Below are 13,472 nucleotides of genomic sequence, written 5' to 3'. Positions count from 1 at the left end.
CCAAAGACCTCGTAGAGAAGGTTGCCGCCTGAGCCTTCGTTGAAGCCTTGACCTCCAAAGACGACATCGGTGTCATAGATGACACATTCGGGGACTGCATTCGGGAGGTCAGCTTTCCGGTCTTCAGAGGGAAGGACATGAGAAGCAAAACTTACCACGCGACTCTCCCGAAATGACTGAGGATGGGCAATCGGAGCAATCCTCGTCTTTGCACCAGTTGATAACCTGTGACGAGGCAACGCCTAAGGCGGCGGAGAGAAGGACGGCGTTCTTCATGGTGGGATAGGGGCTCTGAATGTTCAGAAGGCTTGAGATGGATGGAAGTGTGATGGTCTGGAGATGGAAATGGTCCTGGTGAAAGTCAAGATCTCTTGATCTTTATACCAACTTTACGGCGAACTGCTCTCTCCTTTTGTCCATCTCCTCTTCTTACACTTTGATGTTTTCCTCGACTATCATCTTCGGTTGACGCGGATTTGATGCCGAAAACTCCAATCTTTTGATGATGACATCACAAAGTTCCTGGCAAGTCATTGTTGTGACCTACAAGTATCTTCGAGTATCCTAACATGTCCGTCTCGGACGAAGACATTGTTGGTTCTTGAGACATCGTGGCTCAATGGAGCAGGACGCACAAGTGCATGGGTTCATTCTAGGGAATGAACTTGTTGATCCTCAACTTTTGAGGCTCTACAGATCGGCGATGCAAGGTCAGTTGCCCTTAAATCGTCGAGGCTACAGTGTGTCCACGCCCTCTTTTGCCCATCCTGCAGGCAGATATGGTGTTGGCGGCTGAAGCTGCGGCGTATAAGGCTTGGTATACGAGAGCCAAGAGTTGTTCTCTTTACCAATAGAGCTTGTTGGGACTTAACAGCAAGTCTGATGGCATGCTGAACCGGTTTTTTTCGACATATCAGCCCATATTCCCTATGCTAGGCATAACCAGATGCAGGAACGGTCAACTTAGAGTCAAAGGGAAGAAGTTTGTCCAAGGCTTCAACTTAGGCTGGCGGATTTACCAGCTGAAAAATCAACACTGTGGATCCCAACACTTACTCCTTACTATTGGTCCCAACAACCATCCTCCTCCTACTCAGCAAATCCCCCAGATGTCAATCAATGATTATCACCTCCCCATAACCTGACACCCACAAGACTGGTTACGCCTAACTGACACTCGCCTAGCAAATTCTCCGATCGATCATCGGAAAGATTCACCGCTGCAGGTTTGCCAACTGAATCTTTCCAGGTTCGGGCACCCTGGTAGTCATTCAGCCCACGCATTAGTTTTCTGCAACAGTGAACCAACAGCCGTTGAGCCTCCATGCGCCAGTGCAACGGCGACGGTCAACCAACAGGCAAACGTGCCGTAGTGCCGTTCTTTCCGGGGAAGCTGTTTTGCCTCAGCGGCGCAGTCCAGCTACAGCCTTACCTCTGTTGTAATCCCTTCTCGACACTCGTGGCGGATATGCAGGCGCTTTACTAGAACCAGCCAGCGGTTTTTTTCAGAAGTGTAAAAGCTTTGAATACCAAGACGATCAAAACTTGATTTTCCCAGCAATAAAGAGAGGAATCGTCGGTAGGAGGATTCAACCCCACGCTCGGGGAGGCTCCTTTGCGTTCATTGTCAGGGGTACAGTGGGTTGTTTTTGGAGGACACAAGATCTTCTTTTGCGGGGAGGTGGGAGGGGGGTGAAGAAGGGGGTGAAGAAGGTGAGAGTGACGTCAGTTGTTGATGTAGAGGTTTGATTGACGAGGTAGATGGAAGTATCACCGAGAAATTTGACTGTAGATGTTGTGAAGTTGCGGACGAGGCTTGTGACCGGGTTGGGAGTTGTGATTGAGAAGGGAGGGAAATCATGACCGGAAAGCCTTGGTGTGATACCTAGACTCTGGGTCTCAACAATCAAAGAGAGATGGCCGAAACGGAACTATAAGACTATCGACCGCCTCTCTCCCTCATCAAAGATTCGGACCTTGTCATTATACTCCCTCCAGACCATCTATCCCCTTCACCTACAGTCATCATAACTTCAACAAACAACAAAAATGAAACCCATCACCCTCCTCCCCGCCCTCCTCCCCCTCACCCACGCCACCCCTTCCTTCCCCCCTCCAGCAAGCCCCAACCCCAGCTGGCACTCCCTCACGACCCGCCAAGCAACCGAAATCCCCCCCAACTCCCTCTACCTGATCGAGTGGTGGCCCGACGGCTGCGGCAACGGCAACGGGCAGTCACTCTCCGGAGGGGAAACCACCCTCGCCGCCTGCGTCAACGTCAACTCCCTCTGGGACGAGGCACCCCCTGACAACGCCGCCGTCCGGTTTCTCTTCCCGGAAGACGACCCCCGCACGTTCAAGTGGAGACTTTTTGGAACGCAGGACTGCTCTGAGCAGATTGAGCTTGGGGAGGGGAACAGCGGGATCTGCATCAATGTTCCTAATGTGCAGAAGGTTGGGGCTGTGATTGTTTTTACGGAGGGGTAGAGGAGGGAATTGGGAGGAGGAGATGTTTGGGTTGGTGTAGGGGGGTTGGGATTGGAATGTCACTGATTGAATATTGGGGGGTTGAATTTAACGTGACGGGTCTGGAAGAAGTGTTGTGTAAATGAGATTGAAATATTGTCCTAAACATTTACCTATCGCGGGAGTGTTGAAAATGAGTTCAAGTGGAAAGAAAGTAAGGTATCTCTAAGCTGGCCTGAATAACTCCATCAGCAAACACAGAAACATCCAACCCAACCCATGAGCACAAACTCCCCTATCCCTCCCCATATTTTCACCAGCTTTCTCCCTCAGCCTTATGCACCCTTCCCGCCCGTCCCGTTCACGCGTATAAAACCTCCGAGTAAAGCTAGCGGACAGGCACCTGAATTCAGAGAGGCCACCTCCCCTTTTGGCAGCTGATGGACCTCGATCGTCGATGCGATATGTTCGTTGCTCGTGGCTCACCGAGATACCAGCAACACTATACCCACGCCGCAAAAATATACGGCAAACACCGTCATAGACATCGCCTCTTGTCTTACATCCAGGGTTGGGTTCCCTAGCTGATTCGTCCACTCGGATCTCAAACCTTGGCTTCCCGGTTACACAGCTACAACGTCGCAACGGCCCAACTCGGACATAACATTCACGTCTGTCTCAGTAATGCTTGCCAGGCCCGGGTGGTCGGCAGTGCTCGAGGTTGAGAATGTTTGGGTCTGCATTGTCTGTTGGTGCTTTGATTCCCAGCAATATACATAAAGGTCAAAGCCGTTGAAAATCTTGGCTTGGCTGACGTCGTTTCGAGCAGAAGGATTCCTAGGCCATCATCACTGCTCCCTTTCAACAACACCAACATTCGCCGTGTTACTCGATCAGAAAAAGAACACAAACCGAATGATTCGACAGTAGGCAATGACCCTAAAGAGAAGGTTGCACTTTTCCCTCAACTGTGACCTCCACAGACGGTGAACCCTGCCACTCTGTTTGTCACAAGCTTGTCAAACCTTTGGTCGAAGGATGCATTGCCGCTCGCACTGCCTGAATATCGACTTGGCTGACGACTGAGAGCCCTGTGTGCCTTTGTCGAAATTTGACTGAGGCTCTGTTGAGGATAAAAGAGCCCAGCATCCAGCTGGGTCCAGCCCAGGGTAGCTTATCAACATGCACCTCAAATCAAGAGACGCCGCAGTGAAGATGCATTCTTTCTCCAAAGCAACGGCACTAGCCGCCGCCAGTCTCCTGACGCTTGCATCTGCCCAAACCCGTCTTGAGATCGCAGAACAGGCTCTCCAAAACCCAAACGCGACTCGAAACATCACCTTCAACCCGTACCCCGATGTCCTTCCGCTTGCTGATCTCGAATGGACATGGCGTAAGTTTACCACCTTGTCTCCAACATAAAAGTGGTATACTAACAAGCGTTGCTCGTAACAGGGGTCAACATAAGTGACAGCCTGACCGACCCATTCAACAACAGGTCCGATGACTTCACCGTCCGCACCTCGTACGACTTGACATGGGGAGGTGCTCCTCGAAACAGCACTCTTGCGGAAGCCCTTCCCGAATTGGGAAACAATTCATTCTGCACCGTTCAGTTCCTGCTGACAGACCGTGGCTGGCCAGCCAACATCACCAACCTCTGGACTGACGAAGATACGGATGACACTTCCTGTGTTCCGATTTTAGGCCCGGACTGTGTCAACTCCATCATCAGAAGCACAGGCTTGAACAACGGTGGACCTTGCCAGAACCCTGGTGGGACCTGGACAGATGCACCAGAGTGTGCTGCATCTCTCGGGTACATGGCCGATTCAAGACTGCTACCTGGTCGAACGTTTGTGGATCTCAGCAAGGCAAGATCCGGGTCAATGTTTTTCTCCCTGCAGAGCGACGAGTACTCTGATCTCGACAACAAGACCATATACGAGAACTATCACAATGCCATCCACATGATGCTTGTCAACGCACCGGTGCAGTTGGTAAGGTCTCTCAACGGCGGCTTTCCCACTGATGCCCCGAAGAGACTCCTGTGCATGAGAGTCAACACCTCGCAAAGGGAAGTTGACGATGACGAGGACGGTAATGATGGCGGTAATGGTGGCGATGGTGGTGATGGCGGTGATGGAGGAAATGACAATGAAGAAGGAAACGAAGGTGGTAATGGAGGTGGGGGTGATGGAGGAAATTCTGCTGGCCGAGATGCCGCCAACTGGTGGATTATGACTGGGGCTTTGTTGATCACCGCTGTAATTGGGGCTGCTTTGTAAAAGCAAGAGAGATGATGTATGTTCTGTGTTTAGTCTCAAGCATTCGATGAAACTGAGTCTTTGTGCAATACACTTTACCACTCTCTGCTTCGCTGTTGGTGCTGCTACTGGATCGTGAGACTTGTTGAAACCATGAGCGAACTCGCGCGCGGCATGATCCGATTGGCCGCAATGATCATATGCATAAAATGTGGTCTGAAAGCTTCGCAAGATGCCTGTGGAATACTTAGGTATTGCTGAATTGAAGACACAATCGTAAGTAAGAAGAGGGCTTGTTTTTTTTTTTGGGAGGGGGGGTAATGAGTTGAATCTCAAAAGAAAAGACCTTCTGGGGGGATATGAAAAAGATAAAATAGAAAAATCACAAAAGCAAACGCTGAAAGCCAAATGCGCTGTGGTGAGTAGTTAGGAATCGAACCTAAGTCCTTGGCTCGAAGAGCAGAATGTAATACCGCTATATTACACACGCCACGAATATGGGCGCCCGGAATTCAAATCAAATAGTGTGGCCTGGTCTTGTGTTCGGTCTTGGTTCGTGTTGAGTGTGGTGATGAAAGTGGCGTTACTCAACCAGACTTGTGTGAACCTAAAACTGGTGGATGTCAACCCTTGAATATCAAGAGCAGCTGCCGATACCATCGGGTAGAGTCACTGGATTATCCCTTTCTGAGCGCCTTGCCGTCGGATATTTCGAATGATGAAACTCGTGCAGACTTGTCGACATCTGCTACTATATCATCGGAACGTTGCGACCGATGGGGCCGCGTGAAGGAGCCATTACATTCCGTGTCGGTCCCCAACAGACAAGAACCAAGCAACGGGTCAGACTGAGGGGCATTCGGGCATATTGAACTCGCAGCATGCCGAACGTATTCAATAGTGACTGTCAGTTGTCTCGTGGGGGCTTCAGACCGGTCGAAGGATATGTATGTGTGGGCTGAACGTGACAAACTGAATACGGAGGGTCGGCTCGGTGTGCTATGATCGGTTCGCGTAGTCGTGTTGGTGGGAAGACGTTTTGTTTGAGTTGAGCCTGAAACCTTGAGGGGAAGTAAACCGTCTCTGTAGTCTTCTTGAGTAGGGTACTGTAAATGGCGATGGCTTTTCTTCGAGATTCTCGCCAACAAGATCAAAGACACAAGGTGAGTGACTGGCCAGACGCCTAACGTCCCGTGGGTTAAAGTGAAGAGCCGAGGCTTGTTACTCCAGGTATCCAACACCACGAGTTAGACTATCACACCCTGTGATCAGCACAGGTCAGCAAAGCGTGCGTGGGGGATGCCGTGAGCAGTTCCGCGGAGCAGATCACTGCACTCTGCAATGGCATGTTCCCGTCTGACACGGGATACCTTCGAGAGACTGGTACATCCAACTCGAAAGGCTGGACATGTGTAACAAGACGAAAGAATGGTCGCTTACCCCCACGTTGATCCTCCGTCTGCAGGCAAGCTGAAGTGCTTCTGCAGACTTTTCCTAGCCACAGGACTCGCCGGTGGTCTGGCCAAGGGGAGAGTGAGGGAGGCCGGGTGCTTGTCCCGCTCTCTTCCTGTTTTCTTTTACCCCATAGGGAAGCTGGACCCTGATTTTGTTGCCCAACATGCTGCTGTGGTTGGTTCAGAGCCGTGGGGAAGTCATGTCGGGGTTGATTCGTGCTGCGAGGCTGACACACCACGTTCTCGATCACGCGTCGCAAGCCGCCAGCGAAGTCTTGTCTCGATCAATCAAGAAGATGAAAGAAAGAGGAAGGTTTCAGCGGTCACCTAACCGGTCAAGACTTTCAGGAAGGAGCCTGTCAGAGTGGGAAGTGCATTTCGGGAAGCGACGATGCCCACTGGATTTCCAGAGACACCTGGTTACCGTCGGAAGCGAGAAGGAGCAAAGAATCCAGACCCATTAAAAGAAGGCCTGGAGTCATCCAGCTAGCATATTGCGTGATCGGGTCCCTGTGCGAACCATGAGCACCACCGATGACAACCAGCAGCAGAGACAACCACGCATATCGCTCCAAATTAGTAGTGTAACCTGCCTTAGCTGCGGGTCACACACCTGTCAATACCGCCATCAGGATATATCGTGAAAGTTTTAAATGGGCTTTCTGAAAAAAATCAATCAACACCGTTGATGTCGCCATATCTGTCAGACTCACGGATTCAAAGGGTCTTTCTTGGCAAACATTTAGAGATAGTGCACAGACCACACCCAAGGTGAACAGCTAGCCTCACCTCAGCTACACCGTAGGTAAAATTGGGGTCTGTTCTAGACGTTTCCAGTCTCCATCAAGCATCATGATTCAGTGAAAACACCAGCACATACAAGAATATCTCCGTCGACAAGCCTCACCTGTACGGTAAATCATCCGAAGCCATTCCCAAATCTTAAAACGCCCCAAGCATCAAAAGAGAACCAAGCAACACATCTGCAACGGGAACATCCTGTCAGATCGATCACAATCATCACATCATCCTTCCCTTCTCACAACCCTCCTCATTCTCACTCCCCTTCTCACCTATCCGAGAAAAAAGTGAGCTGCCCACTCACCCCAACCCATTGATGCGTCTCCGCCCCCAACTCTTCGCACAACTACTACTAGCCAGAAGAGCACATTCCCATCGGACACTCTTGCCATCTTCTTCATCATCGGCCTCAACTCAGCTACCCCACCATCACAACCACCTACTGCACCACCACCACCACCGCAGAACAATGTCCAGCACCACCACCACTAGCCCCGCCCCATCCGCAACAAGCACGCCACCCAACCCCGGGCGCTCACCATCATTCCATCAACCTCCAACAACACCAGCCGCATCTGCTGCCACACCCGCAACAGCAGCCGTTAGACCCGCCCATGTGGAAGAACAAGAAGAAACCCCATCATCAACAACAACAACAACAACAACAGCAACCACTACCCGTCAGGAGGAGGACCCCACCGCAAATGTCGCAATCCCAAAACAACAACCACTTCCCGCCCTCCCCGCCCCCGGCACCGAGGAGACCGAAACCCCAGGCAAAACAACCACCGTCGTCGTAAACGGGGCCCCCATCTCCCTCGACGCCCTCGGACCAATGGTCATCAACAGGGACGGCACCCTGGCCCGCATCGCCAACTGGCAGGAGATGTCCTCGTTCGAGAGGGAAAACACGCTTCGGGTCCTGGGAAAGAGGAACCAGTTGCGTTTGGCCACTCTACGTGGTGGTGATGAAAACAACACAGCATAAAAGAAAGAGTAGTAGAATAGTGTTCAACAGTCAATGTGATCATGATATTTTGTTATGACTTTTGTATATTTATATTTCTCTTGTCGCTATATATGCGCTACCCGACCATCCCATTCATCAACTTCGTAAAAATATTCATATAACTCTTGTATCCATGTGAAATACAAGACATCATACGACCATCAGTGTTATGTAACTGCCTTGTGGTACAAAAGTGATGATGATGAGATCTGTAGCTCGCAAGCTTCGTAAAAACACCAAAAGCAAACAGTACTAAACAAAATCACCCCTCCGTTCTTTTCCCTCCAGCCTTTCAGCTGAAATCCCACCCACTCCCTACTCCTCCCCACCCCCCAAATGATTGCCTTATTCCCTTCCCGCTTTCCCTTAAAGCTCCAGAACACCGGAAACCCAAGGTAAATGGACCAGGTATAAAGAAAAAAGCAAGTCGTAAAATCAGACAAGACCAAAACAAGAAACAAAAACAAAAAAAGACCGAATAATTCGAGATGAAACGCCTTCGATGATTTGAATGATGATAATGATGATATGGTATATCCGCAGCAAAAAGGGCCTCTCCAATCCCCCACCGTTAAACCCCTCGCTGATGAAATGACTTGAAACAAGAAGAGCCCAGATAAGAAAACCAGATTATGATATCTTTGTCACCAAAGAATACCTCAATCCTTCCTCTTGGCGGGCGACTTGTCCGAGTCGTCAACGGCGGTGGTGGAGCTGGCAGCGCTGATGCTGTCCTTGATACCCGAAGACGACGATCCTTTCTTGGCTTCCCTGGCCGCAAACTCCTTGAAGAACTTCTCGAGAATGTCCTGCTTGTCGCCGTGTTTCTCCGTCACGAGCGACTTGAGCCACTTGTTCTCCGTCTCGAGGGCAGAGATGCGTCCTTCCAACATGGTAACCTTCTCCGTCATCTCCCTGGCCGACTTTTCGAGGGCCTGCTCCCTCTGCTTCTTCTTGATGCGGAAGCGTGCGCTGGCGGCCGTGTTGCGTCTCCTCTTGTCCTCCTCAGCGGCCATGCGCGACGCGTCTTCGAAGCTCAGGATGCGGTTCGGGGGACTAAGCTGTTCAGTGGCTTTGCGCTTCTCGCCCCCGATAACGGGAGCTGCTACAGTGTGAACATACCCTGGCTGGTGCTGCTGGGGGACTGGCGGGGCATAGGAGGATTGGGGCGTGGGCTGGATGGGCTGCAGGTTGCCTAAGTTGTCTGGGAAGGCCGGGACCGTGGGCGAGGTGTAGTTGCTGCCAAAATCACCGAAGCTGTAGTCGCCTGGAGACATGGTGCCATGGTCAGCGAGTGAACAACAATATCGATACAAGACGTAGCCAATTGCACAAGTACAAGACAAAAGAACAGGCTAGAGTGCCGGACAGCGCCGCCGACGGGAAGGGCGGAGATCCAGGGATATTGAGCCAAACGGCGGAGCGGTCCCAAACGGGCCACTGATGCCCCAGTGTCGATGGTGCAATCCCCCAAAAGTCACGAGAAATGGCATCATCGCGAGCATCGACGATCATTTGTCAGCCCCATATAGGCAGGCCCAAGCATCGCCCAGGGACTTCGTGCTTCCCAACCGCATGCACCTCGAAGCCAGCCCATGGTGCAGCCTTCCAATCACAAGCCGCCCGCAAAACATGGGGGCACACTCGCCATGAGCGAGAGAGTGGGGTGCGAAGCACTTGCTCGATCTGCGATAAGACGAACCGCTCTCTGTGGCCCTGTCACCGCCCCGAGACTGCAGCCTTTTCCATCTTCCTGCTGCTTTCCGGTTGCGACATAGCCAGGTGATGTATTTAGCACTTGCTGAGCGGGTTGGCTGTTGAAGGGGTCTTGTAGAAGGCAGGAGGAAACTGAAACAACCAGCCAAACAACTCAAAGTCCTCCACCACCAAACACCGCAGCACCATGACCAACCCCTGCCAATATCAAGATTGAAACCAACAAAGAAGCATATGAAAGTGAAAGAAAAATACCAAAATTGACGGAGTAAAGCCACACTAACCTGGGATGGAAAAATCAGAAAAGCCAAAGTCACCCATGATAGAGTCGGCCGACGTCAACTCCTCGGTTGGTGATGTTTGTAATGTGTCGGGCTTGACAGGTGGCGCCTGGTAGTCGGTGTTCTGGCCAGTCTCAAAGTCGAAGAACTGAGTGTTGGTAAAGAGCGCAAGGTCCTTGGCGAGGTCTTCATCCGTGATGAGCGTCTCCTCTACCACGCCGCCATCTTGGTTCAATTCACGGAGATATTGGGTCACATTGACACCTCTCCGCGCGCTGGAGTAGGCCATGGCGATGTTTAATTCCTCCCTCTTGTCAAACGTCGAATAAAAGCTCCAGCACGCGCGCTCGCGGGGGTGATTGCCTGAGGGGCGTTTAAGAGTCTTTGGTCGTCGAGTGGAATTGGTGATTGCGAAATCCGTCCCTTTGAGATTTAGACAATTGCAAATATGTCGGCAGGTGGGCGGTGGGCGGGAGACAAAGGGTCGGTCGAGGGGAGGTGAATGAGGCGGGGCGTCCTTTGGTGGCCGGAGAACAAATCGGCACTCGCTTCGGCTTCAGTTCCTAAAAGGAAGCGAGCGTTGTACGGGCGAGTCAGCGTCTTTGGCTGAAACAAAGAGCTAGACAGGTCGGTGGATGTAGGGCAGTGAGAGCTAGCTGGGAGACGGGGCCCTCTGCTGACGATGATGGCCTCAAGTTGGGAGCCAGTGTGTTGCTGAAGTGGAAGAGTGATGGAGACTGGACATGAGAACAGTTCAAGAAATCGGCGCCCGGGCCAGTGGGAAGACAGTCGGAAGACAGCGCTCAACGTGGATTTGGTGGGATAACCCTGGTGCGCTTCCCGCTATTCCCACGGTCCGATGGTCGCTATTAGTCAGAGGCACATTGACTCCCACGCTCTCGGTAGCCGAGACCCAAATTGCCCGAGTGCCCCTCTCTTCAGACGGACAGGACTCCAATCACTGCTAAGAACCACGCGCTTGCAGACAATTTTTTGCATTTCCATCACGAACCTGCGTTAGCAATTCCGCTCCTACTGAAACCTTCAGTCTCTTCAGTCTCAGGGCCTTCTTTTCTTTGGTGCCATTGACCCTATCACGACAGGTACAGGAACGTGTTTCCCCCGCCCTTTCTTTGTCTGTGCCTGAGTCGACGGTTAATCATTCATCATCATCAATGACCGTGCCAAGAGCACAATGCCTGTTGATCTCCATTCATTTCCACTTGAAGAGAAGGGTTGTCCTGATGGGGACAGTTTGCCACGTTCTCACTCGGCAATCGAGCCCTGAATCTCAGCAGATGCTGACAAAAGCTCACAACTGAAGATTTCAGAGGGAAACGATCCGGAATTCCAGGAAGGGTAAAACGCACGTGAAGGAGGGTTCCCACTCACTTGGCTCCCACCTGTCTCCGCGTGCTCCGATACTCGGCACCCCGATACGTGGCTCGGCAACGTCAGCGGCTCGATATAGACGCTTGCCCCTTCCTATCGTCTAAAATCTTTTAATGGTAGCTGTTCTTTTCGTCGGCGTTTTCTTCTTCAGAATCCATTGTGTACTACCGTTCATCTAGAACCATCAAAAGAAGAGGAAAACGCTGATGAGACATGTCAAAAGCCAAGATATTGAGGCGTGCGGGGTGCGTGGGCGCTGTGCCGTTGTGATTTTGCGGGGTGAAGCTCACCTAGGTAAGAGCACGGGCCACACACTGCGGTCCAGACCACCATGTGACGCAAGAACGCGCTCCAACTGCCAACACGTTCTGCAAAACGGCGTGGGGGCTCTGGACCAGCTCAGCTCTGTAAATCAATTCCGGGTTTCTCGGCCTGCACCCCCCCGAAGCTCGCCGGAAACACGGTGCGAGCGGATCCATTGTTGACGTTCGCCGGAACGGACCCTCTCCGGGACACCCCGGCTAAGGCAACCCATTCTGTTTGCTTTCACGGAGCTCCATTTGTTTCTTAATCTCCAGCATCATCATTCATAAGCCTGAAGATGTCCCGAATATCGGTCCCTACCACAGCGCCTCTGCCCTCCTCTCTACGCGTCAACCCCTCCAGCACAACAGTCACCAAAATTCTTAGCCGGCTCTCACGCGCTTCTCTCATCTCTGTTGCCTTGGACTGGCTAGACGAGGACAACCTATCTCTAGCCACCCCCTACCTCCGTCCAGACCAGGACGACGATGAAGAAGAAGATGACGGCGACTTCTACCCCCCTGCCTCATCCCCGGAGGAGCTCCGGGAAGAGTACCTCTCCCTCCAGAATCGTAAAGGCTCCAAAAGAGATGTTCTAGACAGAATCACCACAGGCGACTGGCGGCACGGGGTATCGCTCTACCAGCTCGCCATCGCAGACCTGCAATACCTCTACGACCACCCAACCTCCCACAAATGGTCAGCCTATAACATAGTCCCGCTGAAAGCACCAACAGAGGACGACGACGGCGAGGTGCAGCCGCTGGAAGCCGACAAAACATCACTAACCATACCAAGGTTTCACCCTTCGTTGTTTCTCAAATCGCTCCAGGCTCATATCCTGCCTGATATCAAAGCACACTACAACCTCGACCGTCACAAGACGCTTCCCTTGCTGATACTGAGGATCTTTGTCATCGACTCCCCCTACAACACCTCTTTGTCCCTATTCTCCAATGGCAACATGGACACTGGCTCCAAGACGATACTCATCGCCTTCCCGGATGGCTCACCAAATATTTTCATTTCTAAACCCACCTCTACCGGCCCGACAGGGGCGTCAGAATCGAAATCGCTTAGGGCGCTGCTGGTGGAGGGGATACCAAAGGCGCTGTCACTACCGAGGCAGAGGGTCACGCTGCAGAGTACTTCTTTGACGACAAGAAATCTAGAGGGGTTGCTCAATCGAAGGGGCGCGACGAGAGGCAATGCGGCAGGTGGTGGGTGGAGTATCTATGCGGATGAGAAGGTCAAAGAGTCCCCGTTGAGTACTGTTTTGCCTAGCCCACCGTTGAGCGATGCAACAGAGGAGGAAGAACAAGGAAATGGTGATAAGAAGAGGAGGGAGAGACCGACGGTGGAGGAGAGGGTGAATAAACGGGCCAAGCTGGTCGCGCAAGCTCGGTTTGGGGATACGGCACGGGTAGGAGATGGGAAGGGGGTGGAGAGGGTGGATTTGGTTATGGAGGATCCTTTCGAGATTGGGGGTGATGATGCTGATAGGATGGATATTGAAGGGGCGGATGACGGGGAGGAAGCATTCAGGCCAAATGTGAGGTTGACGTTTCATGGCAACCATGTCTTTGCGGGAATACGACAGTTGGTTGAATGCGGGGTCATAGATGGGGAAAAGATGCCGGGGTGGATGACGGGTGAGGAGGGTGTCACCGTAGGGGCTGTGAGAAATGGCAGGATAAGAGGGCATAAGGGCTCTGGACTGTAGTGTTTTGAATATTCTGTTGTATACTATGAATGAGCATTTGTATGGAGTTTGGTTGTATGG

General features: G+C 51.9%; 5 protein-coding genes and 1 non-coding gene across 6 annotated transcripts; 4 read left to right on the top strand and 2 right to left on the bottom strand.

The window, feature by feature from the left end:
• Positions 1–2,049: 2,049 nt before the first annotated feature.
• Positions 2,050–2,487, top strand: QC762_604507 (uncharacterized protein; the record flags this gene model as incomplete). The annotated part of the gene is made up of 1 exon (XM_062892146.1): positions 2,050–2,487. The coding sequence occupies one exon, from the start codon at positions 2,050–2,052 to the stop codon at positions 2,485–2,487; it is 438 nt and encodes a 145-aa protein (XP_062740223.1).
• A 293-nt stretch (positions 2,488–2,780) lies between these two features.
• On the bottom strand, positions 2,781–13,219 carry CYS3_2 (cystathionine gamma-lyase cys3). The gene is made up of 5 exons (XM_062892143.1): positions 11,387–13,219; positions 9,998–11,137; positions 9,120–9,264; positions 6,174–9,053; positions 2,781–5,995 (listed from the first exon to the last, which is right to left on the bottom strand). Exons 2-4 carry the CDS (start codon positions 10,281–10,283, stop codon positions 8,657–8,659), a joined length of 828 nt encoding a protein of 275 aa, XP_062740220.1. The 5' UTR covers positions 10,284–11,137; positions 11,387–13,219; the 3' UTR covers positions 2,781–5,995; positions 6,174–8,656.
• QC762_604505 (uncharacterized protein) lies at positions 3,317–4,841 on the top strand. The gene is made up of 2 exons (XM_062892145.1): positions 3,317–3,859; positions 3,922–4,841. The coding sequence occupies exons 1-2, from the start codon at positions 3,649–3,651 to the stop codon at positions 4,752–4,754; spliced, it is 1,044 nt and encodes a 347-aa protein (XP_062740222.1). The 5' UTR covers positions 3,317–3,648; the 3' UTR covers positions 4,755–4,841.
• On the bottom strand, positions 5,153–5,223 carry QC762_0090740. Its single transcript has one exon. It is a non-coding gene; the product is annotated as a tRNA-Glu (tRNA).
• On the top strand, positions 6,673–7,976 carry QC762_604500 (uncharacterized protein; the record flags this gene model as incomplete). The annotated part of the gene is made up of 1 exon (XM_062892144.1): positions 6,673–7,976. The coding sequence occupies exon 1, from the start codon at positions 7,305–7,307 to the stop codon at positions 7,974–7,976; it is 672 nt and encodes a 223-aa protein (XP_062740221.1). The 5' UTR covers positions 6,673–7,304.
• CHL4 (chromosome loss-related protein) lies at positions 11,988–13,412 on the top strand (the record flags this gene model as incomplete). Its single annotated transcript, XM_062892142.1, has 1 exon — positions 11,988–13,412. One exon carries the CDS (start codon positions 11,988–11,990, stop codon positions 13,410–13,412), a length of 1,425 nt encoding a protein of 474 aa, XP_062740219.1.
• Positions 13,413–13,472: the final 60 nt, after the last annotated feature.

This window comes from Podospora pseudocomata, chromosome 6 (genome assembly GCF_035222375.1).
Source record: "Podospora pseudocomata strain CBS 415.72m chromosome 6, whole genome shotgun sequence".
NCBI classification, from domain to species: domain Eukaryota; kingdom Fungi; phylum Ascomycota; class Sordariomycetes; order Sordariales; family Podosporaceae; genus Podospora; species Podospora pseudocomata.
The sequence above is the reverse complement of the archived record's forward strand: the minus strand, read 5'-3'. Positions and strand labels throughout refer to the sequence as shown.

Coding starts and splice junctions, on each gene's coding strand:
- QC762_604505 (XM_062892145.1), top strand. CDS start 3,649: ATGCACCTCAAATCAAGAGACGCCGCAGTGAAGATGCATTCTTTCTCC. Junction 3,860..3,921: donor TGATCTCGAATGGACATGGC/GTAAGTTTACCA, acceptor TGCTCGTAACAG/GGGTCAACATAAGTGACAGC.
- CYS3_2 (XM_062892143.1), bottom strand. CDS start 10,283: ATGGCCTACTCCAGCGCGCGGAGAGGTGTCAATGTGACCCAATATCTC. Junction 9,265..9,997: donor TTCTGATTTTTCCATCCCAG/GTTAGTGTGGCT, acceptor CCATGTCTCCAG/GCGACTACAGCTTCGGTGAT. Junction 9,054..9,119: donor CCCCAGCAGCACCAGCCAGG/GTATGTTCACAC, acceptor TGAACAGCTTAG/TCCCCCGAACCGCATCCTGA.